A 23,823-nucleotide genomic window follows, 5' to 3' on the forward strand; every position below is an offset into this window, starting at 1 on the left:
ATGCACAGGCATGTACGTATGTATGACATTACAGATGGATATAGAAACTTGGAGAGGCTATATTAGACACTTCATTAAGAAAAGTTTTGCTAATGTATCTCCCCTACATGTTATCATGTAAAGACTAAGTTCATATTTTCATTTATAAGAATAAAAAAGCAAAACATCATTGAACTTCTTAAGTAATCAAAATGCTTTTATATTTGCATGTTGGATTAATCAAAAGGAAAAGAAATAGTGGCATTCTGTGGTGTCATGATTTTCTGTCTCTGCACTTTTTTTTTTCCACAGGTTGTATATTTATATTTTTGAAAAGACATATGTTAAAGACAAAATCTCCTTAAAGGAAACTCCCAGAATGAGGCAGATTAAAACACAAATACATAATTGATTATACTCAATATATGTATGTGGTATAGAAATATAAACAAATACACTATACATGTTTAGTTTTGAGCTTTTTATTTTACCATTGAATAAATCCAATGTTAGAAAGACTTAAACATAAGAACATAAAGTGAAGGATAAATACACTGAGAGTGGGAAAATGGTTTTATTTGGCATAGAGATTACATGTAATTTCATATCTAAAGAGAAGGCAAGCAAATTGAGTTGCTGCATCAAAAGCCTACAAAACGCAAACAAAAAAATAAAATAAACTGTACATGGATTTTAAGCAAACTAATTTGTATGGTTTTTGCAGAGAAATACAGGTATAAATAATTGTATACATTTTATGTATGGGCAGTTTCAACAACACTGGTCTCCAAGAAAAACAGAAAAGGGTGAAGTCATGGTTTTAGTACTTAGAAATTCCCAAAGACAATGGAAAGGATAAGAAACTCAGAAGAACCAATATCTGGCAAAGCTTGCATGGTATAATAAAAAATATATTTGGTCTTTTTCCCTGGTTCCTGGCACAGAGCTTCTAAAATGCTTGGAATTTCCTGAGCGATAGAAGGGTCTTTTGTTAATTAATAACTAGCCCTCCTCTTTGACCACACACAGTTTATGTTAATGAGATGACTCCAGGATTGGGGGTGGGGGGAGAGTGGCAAGATAGCTTCTGGAGAAGAACCAGCCACCTGATTAGAGAGCGAGAACTTTGAACCCTACCTGGAGGTCAGGGAGGGTGGTGGGACTGGAGCTGAAGTTCAAGCATGTGGCCGATGATTTAATCAATCGGGCCTAGGTAACAAAACCTCAGTAGAAAACCTCTGAACCATGAGATTTGCAGAAGCTTCCTTGTTAGTTAACATATCAATGTAGCTGGAGGGGACATATCCCAACTCCACAGAGAAAAAGACTGTACTTAGGACCCTTCTCCATTCACCCTATTTACCTCTTCATCTGGCTTTTCATTTGTATTCTTTATAATAAACCGGTAATCATAAGTATAATTCTTTCTGTGTCATTCTAGCAAATTATCAAATCTGAAGGGAGATTGTGAGAACCACCAAATCTGTAAACCAAGTCCGATAAAAATGCAAGTAGCCTGGGGTCTCAGGACTTGAAGCCGGTATCTGAAATGAGAGCAGGCACTGAGTCCTTAACCCGTGGGGGTCTTCACTAACTCTGAGTAGTTAGTATCAGAATGAATTGGATTGTAAGTCACCCAGGGAATTGTTGAAATAACACAGTCTGTTCATTTCTGAGCCAGATATGCAAGAGAATGGAGTACTCTGGGAGAAAATGCTTGTACATGGTAACGTTGATTTAGAAGAGGTGTTGCCTACATACATCCATCTTGTACCTTCCACTTAGAAGAAGATCAGAATAATCACTGGCAAAAATTCACCTCAAGGAATTTGTTTTTCATTTTTTCGAAAAGCCATTTCAATAATAATGAAAATAACAACAACAAACAACAATCACAACAGTAGGGCTACCATTGATCTATCATCTATCATAAGCTCTGAAATTGCTTAGAATGCTGTGGTTCTCAATAGTTCCCCCACCTCCTGCCCCATGTCAAAGCTGTGAGGGAGCTATCTTCATTCTAACCTTTTCTTTTTTTCTCATTAACTTATTGTATATTGAAGCTTGATAGATATTAGCCTGTGTGAAATTTAGGGTGACATACAGAACACAAGGTCCTCTCACTCAGCATTGCACATTGCAGTATCAGGAGGTATATTGTTACACAAAAGGAGGTTTATTGTTATTTAAAAATTGGTTAAAAGGGTAATGCCATCATTCCAGTCCTATGGGAATAAGAAAACTCTAATAATACGGTTCTTAAACTTTTGTCAAGGTCACAGAGAAGTATACATAAAGAAAGAATGCAGGAGGAACTCCTTTCATAAGCCCTATGCCAACAGGAGATTCTTTCTTTTCTCCCTTCCTCCCTTCCTCTCTTCCTTCCCTCCTTCTTTCCTTCCTCCCTTCCCCTTTCCTCTCTCTCCTCTCTTTCTCTTTCTCTCTCTCTCTTGTTTTAGAGAGCTACCCTGTCTGAAGTCTGAATTATTTAAGGAAAATCTCACCCTCCTTGTCCCCATCCATTCTCACGGAATGTTGCTCACGCAAATTAACTTCACACGTTCACAGGTGCATCTGAGCCTCTGGTAACAACATTTTAGTATCTTTTACAGTTCCTACAATTATCCAGTCTGGCACTTTATTAATTATCACTATACTGCCTTCAGCTTCTGCAGCATACAACCTGGGAAACTTTCCAAATACCTTTTCAAAGGCCCAAGCTGCTGAAACTTCGAACTTAAGAGTTGTGCACAGGTAGTGCTGCAAGGAGACTTGCTGATGATACACGTGTAAGAAACACATCCTTGCCGCTTAGTCAAGGGGCATGGGAAGTTTCAGGCAAATCCCTCTTAACCTAAGCCATTAATGCTATCATCTGCTGCATCTGGGTGATTAATCCTTCCTAGCAGCCACCGGAGACCCCTTGGTCTACATTGACCCTAATTACAGACATTAATATAGTTCCAGTTGAGTCTCAACTTGATATGGCCTCAAATTAGTGTTTTGGGGAGCCTATTATTGCCAATAATGCTATTATGTTACCTACATATTTAATCACTTAATTACTATTGTAATAAAAGGATGCAGAAATATTTTCTACATGTGTTTATTGGTATTATTCAGCAATGATGCTTACTAATGCATTTTTGAACAAAGGGCATTAAAATGCATGAACTCTGCCATCTAGGAACATTCGATTAAAGCCAAATAAGGTGGGATAAACAGGAAAACAAATAGGCAGGTGGTTAACTAAACAAATTAACAAGGGAGACAAGCCATTTGATCAGTTGAGAAACAAATGCATGCTTTCAGGCAGCTTGGCAAGATTTTGTAGCACCTCATTTGTATGTATCATTCAACTATACCAAAACTAACTTATTGAACATTCAAAATAAGATGAACACCATGGTAAACACTGAAGGTGCTACAAAGTTGAAAAACAAAGTCACTAGAATCTTTCCCATCTCATATTGGGCAGGATAAGACAAGCACTGTGTTTCTCTGCCCCAAAGGCCTTAAAAGACTGGATGTGTGGTAGAAGAAAGCAGCTGAGTAAACTGAGGACAAATGGAGCAGTCAGGCTGTCAAAAGGGGGCAGTAGCCCCTCACCTTCAAATAATCATTATCTTATAGGAAATTATATACAGTATTTCTAACTTTCCAATTTTTTTTCAAGATAAGCTGGAAATCAAGCTGTTAATTTACAATCTCATGATTCTTAAATTATAGCCCGATACTTTGAAACATACATGTGTACCAGATTCTGCCTAGGGGCTGCTAGTTTGCTTAATTTTGGTAAAGCAAAAATTGCCATAAGGATAAGGGGGGTGGGGTGGGGGTGGAAACAATGTTATGAGATTTAAAAAACAGGTGGTGTATTTTTCATATACTTGGTGGTAATGTAAGTGAAAACTTCATGATCCCACGTTTTCCAGTTAAATGAAACTATAGACTGCATTATGAGGACAACCTTTAAAAATGTACATGTAGTTTTAAAAGATTCCCAGAGAGGTGGGGCTAGCCCCATGGCTTAGTGTTAATATTATACGTGTATTATTACCAACATGAATATGGCAGAGCTAATCACTGTTTTCATGAATGGTGAAATTTAAAGCCAAGGAAGCAACAGAATCAGATTTGAATTTAGAATGATTCCTCTGGCAATTGGGTGAGTTAGATCTGATGACATCTTGAGGTCAGTGAGATCTGGTAAGAAGCTCTCATGACAATCCAGACAAGCAACATAAAGAAGTTAAATAAGATGCAATGGCATAGGGAGGAGGGTACATCTGCAAGGGAGATTGCTGATAAAAACAAAAGAATTTATTGATTAGATCTGAAGCCTAAGAAGAAAGTGTACAAAACAATTTTGGGTTTTCACGCTTTTATCACTGGGTAAATGTTGCTACTGCAACTAAACTTGGGAAAAAGCAAAAACCAGGCATATTTTGAGGAAAATTTTAGACATACCAATTTTAGATATACTATGGTTTTAATCCTAGTGGGATATCCAATAGGGGATATTCAAGCTTTTTGTACATAAGCCTGGAGTTTAAGAGAGATATCTGGGATTTTATGGAGTATTAGATGAAAGTTTACATTCAATGTAAATTCATTCTCATCAGATAAAAGGAGCAAAACCTCTCAAACAACATGTTCTACTATGAGTGGATCAGTAACAATGCAGTTATTATGAGTAATATTTACGATTACTTTTATAAGTAAACCTGCTCCACCTGCCATAATAACTTCACCTCTCCCTGCTCTTTATTCAAGCTGTATTTCTCTCAAATATCATTCTAATTCTCCCTCTTTAAGCCCTCTCTGTCCTTTTCAGTGCAAGTGATTCGTCTGAGTCATATGTATACAATTATATGTGCAGTTCATTTAATCACTGATCGCTTCCATTATTGCTCTTCTGGGTTGTTTGGAACCTCAATTTACATCTACTGCCACAGTAATGCCCCTATTAAGAGGCTCCATTGCAATGATTCATTCTTGTCAGAAACATTATAACTAGAGGTAAAACTAGACAATGGACTAGACTATTCCAAGATGTCAGATATTGAATATCATGGCAAGAAATCATTAAACACAAACGTAAATATCAGAAGTGCCAGAACATATAAAATATGTATTTGTATGACTTAAGGCTGAGAAAAGAATGAGCAAGAGGAGAAGAACAAGAGGTTGGATTAAAATTAACAAAAGCTGGTAGAAGACTTGGTTGCCTTAAGATTGAGAAATGACAGATGCATAAGAACAGTACAGTTCAGGTGAGTGTTATTCTAGATCTTGTAACATGCTGGTGATAAAAATATGTATAGGCATCTCTATTACAAAAAAAAAAAAAAATTACTGTTCCAAGAACTTGAGTTGGAGAATCTGCTAAGTCTTAAAGTGTAGGTGGGTACATTTTCAACAGATATAGAATGATGAAAACAAGAAAGTAGGTCCTTATGGTCTTTTTTCCTGCTCTCTCCACCTCACCCAACCAAAATCCTACACACACACACACAAACACACACACAAACACACACACCTTATGTTTAATTTATTTGGCTATAATTTCCCTCATTACCTAATCTAATTTTTAGCTTATTGATAACTGACAAAAAAATGTTTAGAAAAGTCATCTCTTATTCTAGAAAAATAAAATATTAGTTTTTCAAGTATGTGATTAAGTATATATTGTCAATAAGCTTCTTTTACAATGCAGTCTATAAATAATCATGAAATGAGCATGAGGAAAGATTTTAAAAAGCCAGTTGACCTTAAGTGGATGGCAGGAGGGAAATGCTTACTATACAATTGATAAAAAAGGAAAAGAAGGTCGAAAGAAGGCAGAAAAGAAGGCAAACCAAATTGCAGTCTATTAAGTGATACCAAAGATGGACTCTCTTTCTCTGTCTGGCTTCAAGTGAAAGAAACAAGGAAGAGGCAGAGCGATTGGTTTTTTTTTTATCTTGCAGATCTAAGTAAAGCCATGTTCATTCGTTATAGCCATAACTGTGTTTATATGCAAAGATTTCTTTAAAAATCAGACCTTTTATTGTATTTTTTTAATGTTCTCTTTGCATAGCTACCCAATTAATTAGTATAGTGTCTGAATTATACTACTTTGTGATACCTAGGACATCCATGTTGTATAAACATAATAGATCATCTCTATTTTTTTTTCTTGGCACCATGCATTTTATTGATTCTAGAATATTTTATTAAAAAACTCAATGGAAAAAATGCCATGGCGCAAGTAGGTAGTTTTTAAGACTACTAAATCAGTACTTACTAACTCATGTAGAATGCCTCACATATATCTTTATTGCTCAATAAATATGAACGGCCAAATTAATATTTTATTGATTTGGATCATAGTCCATACACTAAAACATTTAAAAAACAATTTTTATTTTTAATAGAAGGTAAAACTAATGGTCTCTGAATTCTGTTAATAACTTTTAAAAAAGGGCCAACAAGATGACTTTGAGAAAAATGTCAGTATTTCTGCACTGAAAAATACAACAAATTAGGAAACCTTAGGCTGGAGAAGGAAGTTAAGGAATATTGTAAAATGTATACTTACACAAATTATTCCTTTGAAGTTCAGTTACACTAATCTGATTCTTCAAATTGTCTTCATGTTTTCTAATCACAATACTTCAAACATAATTTATCTTAAATGGTGTTATTACATTCAGGTAAAGAATGTAATGCACTAAATGTAATGCACTAAAAAATACAGCATATAGAAAGAAATTAAAAGTTATGAAAGTCCAAAAAATATCACATTAGAATTTCTGGATAAGTTTTCCTAATCATGGCCTAATATAATTTGTTCAATACAATGCTTATAAGACAAGTTGACTGGATTTTTCCAGTAGCAAATTATTTAAGTACATTTTTGCAATGATATTCCATAAGATAAATATTAGAGAGAAAACCTAATTAATAGTTACTATTTTAAAACATGATATGGACATTTCAAGAATTTGTGTCAGTAATGTGATTTTATATCTCTCATAGGCCAGGAAGTGGCTACCAAGAACTTTGGAATTTTCATATTTTTAAAAAGAAGAGAAAATATAATGACCAATATCTCTTCATAAAAAAATTTAACCTCGCTGAATCTTCTTTAAAAATGAGGGAAAAATAGGAAAATACTAGTGCTGTAAAGATTAAATTTTGGTTGACAGGTGATCTATTTTTCTTATGGATCAAAGACCCATTTAAAGTTGGTATGACATCATTAGTTTAGCATTACCATTGATAATCCCAAAGAACAAGAGAGAACATAGGTTAGTAACTAAAAAGAAACTTATTTGTTGATATTTAATAAATTCTGGTATATTCTTCAATAATATCAGATTAGATATCTACTTTCTTCTCTCTTATTTTTATCTTTGGTAAAACTATTTATATAAAGAGTATAATATTTATTTCTTGTTTTCATCTGAATGGACCTTGGATGCAGAGAATTAGATTAATAATAACTGCTGTCTCTTGACAGAGTGTCATTTGTAATAAATTTAGCCAATAAAAATATAACATGCCCAGTTAAACTTGAATATCAGATAAACAACAAATATGCTGTAATCTATGAAAATAATGACAATCCATACAATAATGTGAAAATAACATAAAAGTATGGAATATCCTATAAAAATTAGTGAGCTACAACTAAATATAAATATACATGAATCAGTAACAGAATGCTGTGATAAAAGGACACATATGAAAATCATGGACAGCCCGGTTCCTCTATTAAAAGTTCAAAACCAACTAAATATGTCATTTAGGCAAACATATACATAACCAAACTGAGTTAGACATTCACCAGAAACCCAAAATGAAAAGAACTGAGGACAGTCTCAGAGACATCTGGAACAATATTAAATGCACCAACATTCGAAATATAGGGGTCCCAGAAGAAGAAGAGAAAAAGAAAGGGACTGAGGAAATATTTGAAGAGATTATAGTTGAAAACTTCCCTAATATGGGAAAGGATAGGTCAATCAAGTCGAGGAAGCACAGAGGGTCCCATACAGGATAAAACCAAGGAGAAACACACCAAGACACATATTAATCAAACTATCAAAAATTAAATACTAAGAAAAAATATTAAAAGTAGCAAGGGAAAAGCAACAAATAACATACAGGGGAATCCCCATAAGGTTAACAGCTGATCTAGCAGCAGAAAACCTGAAAGCCAGAGGGAGTGGCAGGACCTGTTTAAAGTGATGAAAGGGAATAACCTACAGCCAAGATTACTCTACCCAGCAAGGATCTCACTCAGATTCAACAGAGAAATTAAAACCTTTACAGACAACCAAAAGCTAAGAGAATTCAGCACCACAAATTTACAACAAATGCTAAAGGAACTTCTCTAGGCAGGAAACACAAGTGAAGGAAAAGACCTACAATAACAAACCCAAAACAATTAAGAAAATGGTAATAGGGACATACATAACGATAATTACCTTAAATGTAAATGTATTAAAAGCTCCAACCAAAAGACATAGACTGGCTGAATGGATAAAAAAGCAAGACCTATATATATGCTGTCTACAAGAAACCCACTTCAGACCTAGGAACACATACAGACTGAAAGTGAGGGGATGGAAAAAGATATTCCATGCAAATGGAAATCAAAAGAAAGCTAGAGTAGCAATTCTCATATCAGAAAATATATATTTTAAAATAAAGACTTACAAGAGACAAAGAAGGGCACTACATAATGATCAAGGGATCAATCCAAGAAGAAGATATAACAATTGTAAATATTTATGCACTCAACAGAGGAGCACCTCAGTACATAAGGCAAATGTTAACAGCCATAAAAGGGGAAATTGACAGTAACACAATCATAGTAGGGGACTTTAACATCCCACTTTCACCAATGGACAGATCACCCAAAATGAAAATAAATAAGGAAACACAAGCTTTAGATGACACATTAAACAAGATGGACTCAATTGATATTTATAGTACATTTCATCCAAAAACTACAGAATACACTTTCTTCTTAAGAGCTCAAGGAACATTCTCCAGGATAGACGATATTGTGGGTCACAAATCAAGCCTTAGTAAATTTAAGAAAATTGAAATCGTATCAAGTATCTTTTCCAACCACAACGCTATGAGACTAGATATTAATTACAGGAAAAACACTGTAAAAAATACAAACACATGGAGGCTAAACAATACAATACTAAATAACCAAGATATCAATGAATAAATCAAAGAGGAAATCAAAAAATACCTAGAAAGAAATGACAATGAAAACACGATGACCCAAAACCTATGGGATGCAGCGAAAGTAGTTCTAAGAGGGAAGTTTATAGCAATACATCCTATTTCAAGAAACAAGACAATCTCAGATAAACAACCTAACCTTACACCTAAAGCAATTAGAGAAAGAACAACAAAAGAAAACCACAAAGTTAGCAGAAGGAAAGAAATCGTAAAGATCAGATCAGAAATAAATGAAAAAGAAATGAAGGAAATGATAGTAAAGAACAATAAAACTAAATCTGGTTCTTTGAGGAGATAAACAAAATTGATAAACCATTAGCCAGCCTCATCAAGATAAAAAGGGAGAAGACTCAACTCAACAGAATTAGAAAAGAAAAAGGAGAAGTAACACCAGACACTGCAGAAATACAAAAGGATCATGAGAGATTACTACAAGCAACTATATTCCAATCAAATGGACAACCTGGGAGGAATGGACAAATTCTTAGAAGAGAAGCGCTGAAATTGAAACTGTGATTAAAACTCTTCCAACAAACAAAAGCCCAGGGACCAGATGGCTTCACAGGTGAATTGTATCAAACATTTAGAGAAGAGCTAATGCCTATCCTTCTCAAACTCTTCCAAAATAAAGCAGAGGAAGGAACAGGCCCAAACTCATTCTACGAGGCCATCATCACCCTGGTACCAAAACCAGACAAAGATGTCACAAAGAAAGAAAACTACAGACCAATATCACTGATGAACATAGATGCAAAAATCCTCAACAAAATACCTGCAAACAGAATCCAACAGCACATTAAAAGGATCATACACCATGATCAAGTGGGGTTTATCACAGGAATGCAAGGATTCTTCAATATATGCAAATCAATGTGATAAACCATATTAACAAACTGAAGGAGAAAAACCACATGATAATCTCAATAGATGCAGAAAAAGCTTTTGACAATATTCAACACTCATTTAAGATAAAAACCTTCCAGAAGGTAAGCACAGAGGGAACTTACCTCAACATAATAAAGGCCATATATGACAAACCCATAGACAACATTGTTCTCAGTGGTGAAAAACTGAAACCATTTCCACTAAGATCAGGAAAAAGACAAGGCTGCCCACTCTCACTGCTATTATTCAACAAAGTTTTGGAGGTTTTACCCACAGCAATCACAGAAGAAAAAGAAATAAAAGGAATCCAAATTGGAGAAGAAGTAAAATGGTCAGTTTGCATATGACATAATACTATACAAGGAGAACCCCGAAGATGCTACCAGAACACTACTAGAGCTAATCAATTAATTTGGGAAAGTGGCAGGATACAAAATTAATGCACAGAAATCTCTTGCATTCCTGTACACTAATGATGAAAACTGAAGGAGAAATTAAGGAAACACTCCCATTTACCATTGCAACAAAAAGAATAAAATACCTAGGAATCAACCTACCTAAGGAGACAAAAGACCTGTATGCAGAAAGCTATAAGACACTGATGGAAGAAATTTAAAATGATACAAACAGATGGAGAGATATACCATATTCTTAGGTTGGAAGAATCAATGTTGTGAAAATGACCATACAACCCAAAGCAATCTAAAGATTCATTGCAATCCCTATCAACTACCAATGGCATTTTTCACAGAATTAGAACAAAAAATTTCACAATTTGTATGGAAACACAAAGGACCCCAAATAGCCAAAGCAATCTTGAGAAAGAAAAAGGGAGCTGGAGGAATCATGCTCCTGGACTTCAGACTATACTACAAAGCTACAGAAATCAAGACAGTATGGTACTGGCACAAAAACAGAAACATAGACCAATGGAACAGGATAGAAAGCCTAGAGATAAAGCCACGCACATATGGTCACCTTATCTTTGATAAAGGAGATCAGAATATACAGTGGAGAAAAGACAGCCTCTTCAATAAGTGGTGTTGGGAAAACTGGACAGCTACATGTAAAAGCATGAAATTAGAACAGTCCCTAAAACCCTACACAAAAATAAACTTCAAATGTATTTAAGACCTAAATGTAAGGCCAGACACTATAAAACTCCTAGAGGAAAACATAGGCAGAACACTCTATGACGTAAATCACAGCAAGATCCTTTTTGACCCACCTCCTAGAGAAATGGAAATATAAACAAATGGGACCTAATGAAACATAAAAGTTTTGCAAAGCAAAAGAAACCATAAACAAGATGAAAAGACAACCCTCAAAATGGGAGAAAATATTTGCAAAAAAAGCAACTGACAAAGGATTAATCTCCAAAATATTAAAGCAGCTTATGAGCTCAATATACAAACAACCTAATCCAAAAATGGGCAGTAGACCTAAATAGTCATTTCTCCAAAGAAGATATACAGATTGCCAACAAACACGTGAAAGGATGCTCAAAATCACTAATCATTACAGAAATGCAAATAAAAACTACAATTAGGTATTACCTGACACCAGTCAGAATGGCCATCATCAAAAATTCTACCAACAATAAGTGCTGGAGAGGGTGTGGAGAAAAGGGAATCCTCTTGCACTGTTGGTTGGAATGTTAATTGATACAGCCACTATGGAGAACAGTATGGAGGTTCCTTAAAAAACTAAAAATAGAACTACGATATGACCCAGCAATCCCACTTGTGGGCATATACCCTGAGAAAACCATAATTCATAAGGAGTAATGGAGCACGATGTTCAATGCAGCTCTATTTACAATAGCCAGGCCATGGAAGCAACCTAAGTGTCCATCAACAGATGAATGGATAAAGATGATGCGGTCCATATATACAATGGAATATTACTTAGTCATAAAAAGAAACGAAATTGAGTTATTTGTAGTGAGGTGGATGGACCTAGAGTCTGTCATACAGACTGAAATAAGTCAGAAAAAGAAAAACAAATACCGTATGGTAACATATATATATATGGAATGTAAAAAAAAAAAAAAAGGTTCTGAAGAACCTAGGGGCAAGACAGGAATAAAGGTGCAAATGTAGAGAATGGACTTGAGGACACGTGGAGGGGGAAGGGTAAGCTGGGACGAAGTTAGAGAGTGGCATTGACATATATACACTCCCAAATGTAAAACAGATACCTAGGGGGAAGCAGCCGCATAGCACAGGGAGATCAGCTCTGTACTTTGTGACCACATAGAGGGGTGGGATAGGGAGTGTGGGAGGGAGATGCAAGAGGGAGGGGATATGGGGATGTATGTATATGTATAGCTGATTCACTTTGTTATACAGCAGAAACTAACACAACATTGTAAAGCAACTATACTCCAATAAAGATGTTAAAAAAAAATACTGCAGTGGTATGCAAATCAACTGATGCTATCTCTATGCATGAGAAGTCCATAAATATTCCTTGGTTCTAGTCAAACCTACTATTTTGTAAAGACGTATAAATAAATAGTTGGACCAAAACATGTGTAGGTAACATTTCCCTTGAATGTTACCGTGAATTTCCTTTCTCTGCTTTAGGCTATTTTTATAGCATAGTTCTAAAAGCTTACAGATATTTAGTTTCCCTTTCCATATTAGTACACAAGCTTTTTTTTTTTTTAATCTTAGTAATGTTTAAGCATATAGCTTAGAATCATGTTTCCAATTCCTTTCTAATATCAGAGATTTGATAGAACTATTTATGAATGCTGGTGTTTTTTGCCAAGACCACTGGTGATATTCAAATTATTTCCAGTAGAAAGAATACAGCTAATACTTATGAAATATTTTCCTCATTATGACACTGTGAATGAGCTTTTGTTTGAAATAATTGTGGTTTTATGAGATAACTTTTCCAAACACTTAAAAATGATTAAGAGCACTTTTGGGGCTAAATCACTCCTTTCATGTAACTCCTCTTCAAAAAGTTATATACACTTTAATTTTCTCCTTCATTAGAAGTCCACCTATCTTCACTCCAAAAGAATGCCTTAAGACATAAGCCAATTATTTCAGGAAAATTATTTACTTTTGTTTTATTTTTGACAGTCACAGCCAATATTATCATTACTCATAGTGTCTGCTAACCATGACTACATAGCTAAAAGTGCCCACCATTCATATTTAAAATGTATGTAAGCAGAGAAATGACAATGTGATGTTATATTAAGTTTTAAAATAAATTGGCAGTCACATTTTTTTGCAAAATATGTCTTATTATACAATAGGCTATTCTGTTGTCACATTTTAAGTAATAATTTTTTTTTCTCAATTGCCTTGGTACACTTTACTACAAAGCTTCTTATAGTGATCTAATCCAATTAATTATAATTGTCATTAAAGTATTGCTAATTGCTCAATGAAAAAAAACTGTGCTATAAATAAAAATTTTATGCTCTGGTAAGAGATTTTTTTCCCAAGAGTATGGCCTGAGAGAGAAAGCATATCCAGACTTTAGCTTAGCATGATCTTTAAAACACAAGTGTGTTTAATAATGCTATCTTGGAGTTAGAAGTAGAAAATGATTAAATAAGTTCCTTTGAATTCATCTGGATTCGTGTTAATTTGTATTTTTTGTTTGCAGTTCTGAGTTAACTAGTTGGAAACATAAGTCGCATTCCAATCTTTATCCTCACCCTCCTCCACTGAATTCTGATGCCTCTAGGACTTATAAACTGCTTAATTATCTGTGTTGTGAGATAAATGTCTTCAGGGAGCCTATGAATTTTAAAAGATCAGTAAATTAGAATATTTGTTAAATATGACTCGGTGGTAATTAAGAGTCATGGCCAACATAGAAAAGAGCAAAATAGACCTCAAAAGGATTTTTAAAAGATTAAACATACAAGCATAAAGATAAAATGGCATTAATCAGCACACGGAGAAAACTACAATGAGATGGGGTTGGTGAAAAGTACGAAGTACCAACGACAGAATGAAACAATAACCAACAAGGTTGGTTCTGTTCCTTTTCTGATGTACCAAAGAGACTAAGAAAGCAAGGAATAAATGCTGAAAAGAAAAAAAAGATAATTGGTGACCAATAGAAGACCTCATTAACCTGTGTAAGGGGATGATCAGTGTGGAACAGTCACATAACCAGATATTCACGTACTACGTGTCTATCCTTAACTTAAATACTTGACCACTAAAGGTCTATACCCCCCATCAAAAATGTTACTTTATAATAAAGGAAACAAATACAAAAATTCATTTACTTTTGCTCTCCAAACTAGTTTTATTGAAATTAATTTGCATTGACTTTAATCAGCCAATCATTAGCTGTCATAATTACTGATTCCTGCTTTCTACCTCCTGTCCTATCTCATATGGAGAGCTTCTTTCCCATTGATTTCAGCATCTCTGGATGATTCCTTAGCCTCTTCTCTAGTATCCCCGAGGACCAACCAATTAAGAAATAATAGATACTGCTCTATGCTGTTGTTGAACTTTTTCAGGAAGGTAAGCATTACCTTCCCCAAGGAAATCCATATTCTAAGAAAGTGAGCAATATGGCTTACATTTCCTTGGCATTCCACAAGTACTATAAATCATTGCATTCAGAGTATCTGCTCCTCTAATATCTGTGAATTAACTGATTCATTTAAAAATAGAAATGCCATTATTAGTTAGTTAATAACCTAATTGCTAAAGTACCTCAGCTGGTTGGTTTAATTTAGTCTAAGAAATATATACATATATAATCACTGCATGATTTCAACAACCACTTTTCTCTTATTAAATAAAAGCACTAACAACATAAGTTTTCACTTCATCTCTTCCACCTGGCCACCCTATTACAAACATGAAGACCAAATGTTTATTCCAGATGTACAAGTAGCAATAAGTACAAAAAGTATCTGATGGTTTGCTTATTCCTTTAATTTGTATAGGAGGTCTTCTGAGGCCTAAGTTCATGTGTTAAAACATAGGAACTCATCTAATAGGCAATACATTGAAACTTTGATTGTATAAAACAATGAGCAAATAACTTTAAACTATTTTTCAGTGGTGTTTGATCCTAGATTTTGAACATCTGAAACAGTTAATTCATTATCACTTACTCAATAGGTAATCATAGCTAAATCTAACCTTAAGAAGACTGAATGTACCCCAAAGTTCATATACATTATGAGAGCAAAATAAATACATTCAGTTATTTGGATCACTGTTAGGCCAAACAATGATTCTGGAGAAGAGAAATGATACTGATAGAATGCTTAATTATAAAAGTAAAGCATATCAACTCCAACTAAAGGCCAGTTTTAGAAAGCCTGCCTTCTACTTGATTTCGAAAACCACAATTAGAAAGAAGTTAGGAAGAATGAAAAGTAAAGGGGGAGAAAAAGTTATGATGACTTGGGTTAGATTAACCTTTTTTTTTTTTAATTTTGGCATTTGTATGGCTAAACTTACATAGAAAATATTGGAATAAATATTCATTCTAAAAAAATATTATTCTTAGAAACACTTATTCATTTACTAAAAAGGATAATTGGGGAGAAAACAGAGTGGATGGTCACATGGGAATTTTCTATCAATAGATCTACTGATTCTAATAATATCCCAGCCTTAACTTTTCACCTGAAAAGCTTTGCAAGAGCTGAAGCTGAAAAAAAATGACCATTATGTATACCAAGAGAGCATTCTAAACAATACTGAAATGATTAAATAATTAATTATTCATTACTTACAAAAGTTGTGTTTTCCAATAATAATGTGGTAGTATTTGTTTCTATATTCAGTTTAATGACATGTCCATTCTCGCTTTTATACACCACATCTGTATCTGCAACAAAAAGATATTAACAATTGACAAACACATTGACTAGGTAATATAATGAGTGTAGAGGAGATAATATGCATAATAAACAGACACATTAGAACAATCACTGTTAGCCTTTAATAACCTGAGCAGATTTCTGTACTTGGCCCTCATGAATCCTCTTCAGGAAGCCCACCCAGCACATGGTCTACTGTGCAATGAAAACAGTGTTAGTGACAGGGTCACTCAGATTCTTGGTTGAACAAATGAAAAGTAATTAAAACATGGGCAACTGCTGCCCATTCTAAGATGAGAAAGAAGGGACAAAGAGAAATGCCTCCCATTTCCGAAGCTGTTACTAATTAGTGATCTAGGTAAACTTTCAACGAGGCTGCCAGTTAAACATAACTGGACACAATTCTGAGACTATCATATGAAACACCTTCATGCGGACTTTTTCACAAACCCAGTCGTACCACCGCTCAATTGCCATTCAACCTCTTTCTCCCTTGGGTTTGGAACTGTGCCTCTGGTATTTTGCCTGGATTGTGTGACCACTGGTCAAAATCTCTGAGACTGTATGTGTCCACTGTATCCACTTTTTCAACTTTAAAGACAATGATGTTTTCAGTGTAAATAATTGCATTTCGTCTGGACAGCTGTTGATTTTAAATATGTTTGAGTTAAATTCAGCCACATTTATCAGGAAATTAACTCATATTAAGAATACCATTGGGGCTTCCCTGGTGGCGCAGTGGTTGAGAGTCTGCCTGCTAATGCAGGGGACACGGGTTCGAGCCCTGGTCTGGGAGGATCCCACATGCCGTGGAGCAACTAGGCCTGTGAGCCACAACTACTGAGCCTGCGCGTCTGGAGCCTGTGCTCCACAACAAGAGAGGCCGCGATAGTGAGAGGCCCGCGCACCGCAATGAAAAGTGGCCCCTGCTTGCCACAACTAGAGAAAGCCCTCGCACAGAAACGAAGACGCAACACAGCAAAAATAAATAAATTAATTAATAAACTCCTACCCCCAACATCTTAAAAAAAAAAAAAAAAAGAATACCATAGACTGCAAATACCAACCTGAGACAAACTGCCAGAAAGGATATTCAGAAGTTAAAAAAGAAAGATATCTGTTATCTACGTAAAAGCTAAATAAATAATAGATATATTATACATACATTTATGTGATTAGATAAAAGGGAAGATACCCAAATAAAAGCAGTCTTGAGGGCTTTCTTTCTTTCTTTTTTTTGATAATGTCCTTTTCAGTTTTACCCAATTCTAAACGTCTCCATGGTATTGCACCCCCCAACCGCCTGCCCATTCTTGGAAGAAATATTGAGAGGATGGACCTACTATTCACAGTAAATGAAGTTATATAATTTACAATTCTCAGAACCTGTCTTCATTTGCATAATGGTGGTAAACAAATACTGCATGGTGGGTTGTGAAAACTATGTGGAAATGTCTGACTGTTTTGGCAGAGCAAGGTTTTCTGACTAGTTCTCTAGTTATTTCAATATTATAAATAGTAACACCCAGAAGTTATGATGAGAAGCAATCAATACTAGCAAAAATGAAGCTTGTCTTTCTTCCGTGTTTCATTCAGAAGACTGAGAGTCCAATATGACTCTCCTACTAGAGTCAGGGATGGCACAGAAGGCCAATGGTTCTTCTTGACCTTAGTCACATGGGGACAGTGACATGTTGGAAAGACATGGGCCACAAGGATAGACAAATAGTGTTTCAAGAAAGGAGGAAAAGAGACAAAGATTTCAAGTTACTATCTGAGTTTTACTTAGGTGTACTGAAAGACGGTCCTATGTGAACTTAAAAATAAGGTCTTGTATCACCTACTGAATTTCTTTCATCACCTATAGATAAATTGGGTTCTTTTTATCATTAACTTTACCTGCTGACCTTTCTAGTGAGGTAAGACAAGTAACAGGGTTACGCACATGATAAATATTTATTTTGCTTTCTATTCTTTACCTCTCTTCCCTTTCCTTTCTATCCCAAATATATGATCACAGGCTCAACAGCAATACTGGTCACTGGTGTTACTCAATTCAGCCTTGCCAGCTGACTCTGGTCTCCTGTCTTCCTGCTCAAAATCAACGCTTGCTTTAATCTATAGTCCAACCTCAACCGACACCTCTGTTATGTTTCTTCATTTTCTCAATTCTGGAACACCTCTTGGTATGGATAGACACTGCAATCATAGATTAGCATAAATAACGTGTCTTAACAAACATCCTTAAAATATTTTCACAATAAATTAAGAGAAAGAGGGTTTTCCCCTTCTACTGTACCATGGTAATAAATATAGCAAAAAGCCAATCAGTGACTGGTTCTTTTCCCAGGGGACCAGCACACTGCAGAATTCTAAATAGGGATGAGGATCTAAGGGCTTAGGGAGAAACAGGAGCCCAGAGAGCATGAATAGTGATTCTTCTTCAACAGAAGAGATAAAGTAACATATGGCCTTACTGTCTCTCATAGTAAGGAAACCCGCAGCTGACGATGGATTATATTGGGATAGATGAAGGAAAATTAATTTTAATTTCCCTTAGAATCAAAATAGAAGGAAGTGGAGTTTGTTTGAGAAGATAAAGACTACATTTAATTTTTTTAACATCTTTATTAGAGTATAATTGCTTTACAATTGTGTGTTAGTTTCTGCTTTATAGCAAAGTGAATCAGTCATACATACACATATATCCCCATATCTCCTCCCTCTTGCATCTCCCTCCCCCCCACCCTATCCCACCCCTCTAGGTGGTCACAAAGAACCAAGCTGATCTCCCTGTGCTATGCGGCTGCTTCCCACTAGTTATCTATTTTAGATTTGGTAGTGTATATATGTTCATGCCACTCTCTCACTTTGTCCCAGCTTACATTTTCCCCGCCCCACGTCCTCAAGTCCATTCTCTACGTCTGTGTCTTTATTCCTGTCCTGCCCCTAGTTTCTTCAGAAACTTTTTTTTTTTTTAGATTCCATATATATGTGTTAGCATACAGTATTTGTTTTCCTCTTTCTGACTTACTTCACTCTGTATGACAGACTCTAGGTCCATCCATCTCAATACAAATAACGCAATTTCACTTCTTTTTATGGCTGAGTAATATTCCATTGTATATGTGTGTCACATCATTTCTTTTTATGATGCACTTTTTTAAATGTTTTTTTAAAATTGAGGTATAGATAATGTACAATATTATATAAGCTTCAGGTATACAACATACTGATCACAATTTTAAAGGTTATATCCCCTTCATAATTACTATAAAATATTGGCTATATTCCCTGTATTGTACAATATATTCTTGTAGCTTATTTTATAGATAGTAGTTTGCACCTCTTAATCCCCTACCCTTATCTTGCCCCTCCTACCTTCCCTCTCCTCACTGGTAACCCCTGGTTTGTACTCTATATTTGTGAGTCTGTTTCTTTTTTGTTATATTCACTAGTTTGTTGTATTTTTTAGATTCCACATACAAGTGGTATCATACAGTATTTTTCTTTCTCTGTCTGACTTATTTCACTTAGCATAATGCTCTCCAGGTCCATCCACGTTGCTGCAAATGGCAAAATCTCATTCTTTTTTCATGGCTAAGTAGTATTCCATGTATATCCACATACTGTATATCCATGTATATACCACATCTTCTTTATCCCTTCATCTGTTGATGGACACTTAGGTTGCTTCCATATCTTGGCAATTGTAAATAATGTTCCTATGAATACTGGGGTACATGTATCCTTTCAAATTGGTGTTTTGGGCAGATATATACTGAGGAGTGGAATTGGTGAATCATATGGCAGTTCTATTTTCAGTTTTTTTGAGAAACTTCCATACTGTTTTCCACAGTGGCTGCAACAATTTACATTCCCACCAAGAGTGTACAAATGTTCCCTTTTCTCCATGTCCTAATGAGCATTTGTTATTTGTTGACTTTTTGATGATAGCCATTCTGACAGGTGTGAGGTGATATATCACTGTGGTTTTAATTTGCATTTCTCTGATGATTAATGATGTTGAACATCTTTTCACGTGCCCGTTGGCCATCTGTATGTCTTCTTTGGAAAAATGTCTATTCAGGTCTTCTGCCTATTTTTTAATTGGGTCATTTGTTTTTTTAATATTGACTTGTATGAGTTCTTTAACTCCTTATCAGTCATATCATTCACAAAAGTTTTCTCCCATTCAGTAGGTTGGCATTTTGTTTTGCTGATGGTTTCCTATGCTGTGCTAAAGCTTCTTGGTTTAATTAGGTCCCATTTGTTTATTTTTGCTTTTGTTTTCTTTGCTTTAGGAGACAGATCCAAAAAATATTGCTGTGATTTATGTCAAAGAGTGTTCTGCCTATGTACTTTCCTAGGAGTTTTATGGTGTCATGTTTTATGTTTAGGTCTTTAATCCACTTTGAGTTTATTTTTGTATATAATTTTGTATATAGTGTGGGAAAATGTTCTAAATTCACTATTTTACATATAGCTGTCTGGTTTTCCCAGCACCACTTATTCAAGACATTGTCTTTTCTCCATTGTATATTCTTGCCTACTTTGTCATAGATTAGTTGACCATAAGTATGTGGATTTATTTCTGGGCTCTCTATTCTGTTCCACTGATGTCTGTTTTTTGATGATGCACTTCTTTTTAAATTTAATAATCTTAAAGAATGTTTCATGTCAGTACACATGTGTCTACCTCATTCTTTTAACAGTTGCACAGTGTTCTATTCATGAATATGACATCATTCCTTTATCACTCACCTGTTGTTGAATATTTTTCAACATAGAAAATAGTTCCAGTAAAATACTTTTTTTTTTAAACATCTTTACTGGAGTATAACTGCTTTACAATGGTGTGTTAGTTTCTACTTTATAACAAAGTGAATCAGCTATACATATACATATATCCCCATATCTCTTCCCTCTTGTGTCTCCCTCCCACCCTCCCTATCCCACCACTCTAGGTTGTCACAAAGCACTGAGCTGATCTCCCTGTGCTGTGCGGCTGCTTCCCACTAGCTATTGGTTTTATATTTAATAGTGTATATATGTACATGCCACTGTCTCACTTTGTCCCAACTTACACTTCCCCCTCCCTGTGTCCTCAAGTTCATCCTCTAGTAGGTCAGTATCTTTATTCCCGTCCTGGCCCTAGGTTCTTCATGAACATTTTTTTTTAATATATGTATTCCATATATATGTGTTAGCATATGGTGTTTGTTTTTCTCTTTCTGACTTACTTCACTCTGTATGACAGACTCTAGGTCCATCCACCTCACTGCAAATAACTCAGTTTCGTTTCTTTTTATGGCTGAGTAATATTCCATTGTATATATGTGCCACATCAACTTTTCCATTCATCTATCGATGGACACTTAGGTTGCTTCCATTTCCTGGCTATTGTAAATAGAGCTGCAATGAACATTGTGGTACATGACTCTATTTGAATTATGGTTCTGTGGGTTTGTCATATATGGCCTTTATCATGTTAAGTTCCCTCTATGCCTACTTTCTGGAGGGTTTTTATTATAAATTGATGTTGAATTTTGTCAAAAGCTTTTTCTGCATCTATTGAGATTCTCATATGGTTTTTCTCCTTCAGTTTGTTAATATGACTTATCACATTGATTGATTTGCATATACTGAAGAATCCTTGCATTCCTGGGATAAACCCCACTTGATCATGGTGCATGATACTATTAATGAGCTGTTGGATTCTGTTTGCTAATATTTTGTTGAGGATTTTTGCATCTATGTTCATCAGTGATATTGGCCTGTAGTTTTCTTTCTTTGTGACATCCTTGTTTGGTTTTGGTATCAGGGTGATGGTGGCCTCGTAGAATGACTTTGGGAGTGTTCCGCTCTCTGCTGTATTTTGGAAGATTTTGAGAAGGATAGGTGTTAGCTCTTCTCTAAATGTTTGATAGAATTCGCCTGTGAAGCCATCTGGTCCTGGGCTTTTGTTTGTTGGAAGAGTTTTAATCACAGTTTCAATTTCAGTGCTTGTGACTGGTTGGTTCATATTTTCTATTTCTTCCTGGTTCAGTGCTGGTAGGTTGTGCTCTTCTAAGAAGTTGTCCATGTCTTCCAGGTTGTCCATTTGATTGGCACAGAGTTGTTTGTGGTAATCTCTCATAATCCCTTGTAATTGTTACTTCTCCTTTTTCATTTCTAGTTCTGTTGATTTGAGTCTTCTCCCTTTTTTTCTTGATGAGTCTGGCTAATGGTTCATCAATTTTGTTTACCTTCTCAAAGAACCAGCTTTTCATTTTATTGATCTTTGTTATTGTTTCCTTCATTTCTTCTTCATTTATTTCTCATCTGATCTTTATGATTTCTTTCCGTCTGCTAACTTTTGGGTTCTTTTGTTCTTCTTTCTCTAATTGCTCTTGGTGTAAGGTTAGGTTGTTTATTTGAGATTTTTTTTTTTCTTGAGGTAGGATTGTATTGCTATAAACTGCCCTCTTAGAACTGCTTTTGCTACATCCCATAGGTTTTGGGTCATAGTGTTTTCATTGTCATTTCTTTCTAGGTATTTTTTGATTTCCTCTTTGATTTCTTCAGTGATCTCTTGGTTATTTAGTAATGTATTGTTTACCCTCCATGTGTTTGTAATTTTTACAGATTTTTGCTATAATTGATATCTAGTCTCATAGTGTTGTAGTTTGAAAACATACTTGATACAATTTCAATTTTCTTAAATTTACCAAGTCTTGATTTGTGACCCAAGATATGATCTATCCTGGAGAATGTTCCATGAGCACTTGAGAAGAAAGTGTAATCCGTTGTTTTTGGATGGAATGTACTATAAATATCAATTCAGACCACCTTGTTTAATGTATCATTTAAAGCTTGTGTTTCCTTATTTATTTTCATTTTGGATGATCTGTCCATTGGTGAAAGTGGGGTGTTAAAGTCCCCTACAATGATTGTGCTACTGTCAATTTCCCCTAAATGCTGTCAGCATTTGCCTTATGTATTGATGTGCTCCTATTTTGGGTGCATAAATATATACAATTGTTATATCTTCTTTTTGGATTGATCCCTTTATAATTTTGTAGTGTTCCTCTTTGTCTCTTGTAATAGTCTTTATTTTAGAGTCTATTTTATCTGATATGAGAATTGTTACTCCAGTTTTCTTCTGATTTCCACTGCATGGAATATCCTTTTCCACCCCTTCACTTTCAGTCTGTATGTGTTCCTAGGTCTGAAGTGGGTCTCTTGTCAACAGCATATATAAGGGTCTTGTTTTTGTATCCATTCAGCCAGTCTATGTCTTTTGGTTGGAGCATTTAATCCATTTACATTTAAGGTAATTATCGATATGTATGCTCCTATTACCATTTTCTTAATTGTTTTGGGTTTGTTATTGTAGGTCTTTTCCTTCTCTTGTGTTTCCTGCGTAGAGAAGTTCCTTTAGCATTTGTTGTAAATCTGGTTTGCTGGTGCTGAATTCTCTTAGCTTTTGGTTGTCTGTAAAGGTTTTAATTTCTCTGTCGAATCTGAATAAGATCCTTGCTCAGTAGAGTAATCTTGGTTGTAGGTTTTTCCCTTTCATCTCTTTACATTTAATATTTATAAAGTAAATTTCATTGGATAATTATTTAGACTTGAAAAACATCTATAGTGATTTGAGATTTATAAATCCCTTTGGATCTGTACTCCTGCAAATTTTACTATTAGACTTTCAATGTTGCATTAGTGGGAGAAACCTTTTTTTGTTTTAATTCAGCTGTAACTCTCCAGGTTAATATTTAATACAGATTTCTGCATGAATTATTTTAAAAGCATCTAATATCTGCTTTTATTAATTATCTTTAATTTTTTCTGGTCTTTAAAATCTGGTCTTCTGTGTGTCATATTTATCCTACTTT

At 34.9% G+C, this 23,823-nt stretch overlaps 1 protein-coding gene across 5 annotated transcripts in view; it reads right to left on the minus strand.

Moving 5' to 3' along the window:
• DPP10 (dipeptidyl peptidase like 10) overlaps positions 1 to 23,823 on the minus strand; it is a gene marked incomplete at both ends in the record, with an annotated part of 1,361,190 nt that overhangs the window by 332,921 nt on the left and 1,004,446 nt on the right. For all 5 annotated transcript variants that reach the window (XM_079710344.1, XM_079710343.1, XM_079710342.1 and 2 more), the window contains one exon: positions 15,860 to 15,954. In XM_079710344.1, coding sequence (XP_079566470.1) covers positions 15,860 to 15,954 — 95 coding nt within the window. The remainder of the gene's footprint in view (positions 1 to 15,859; positions 15,955 to 23,823) is intronic.

Source organism: Hyperoodon ampullatus, assembly GCF_949752795.1.
Source record: "Hyperoodon ampullatus genome assembly, chromosome: 8".
Taxonomy (NCBI): Eukaryota; Metazoa; Chordata; class Mammalia; order Artiodactyla; family Ziphiidae; genus Hyperoodon; species Hyperoodon ampullatus.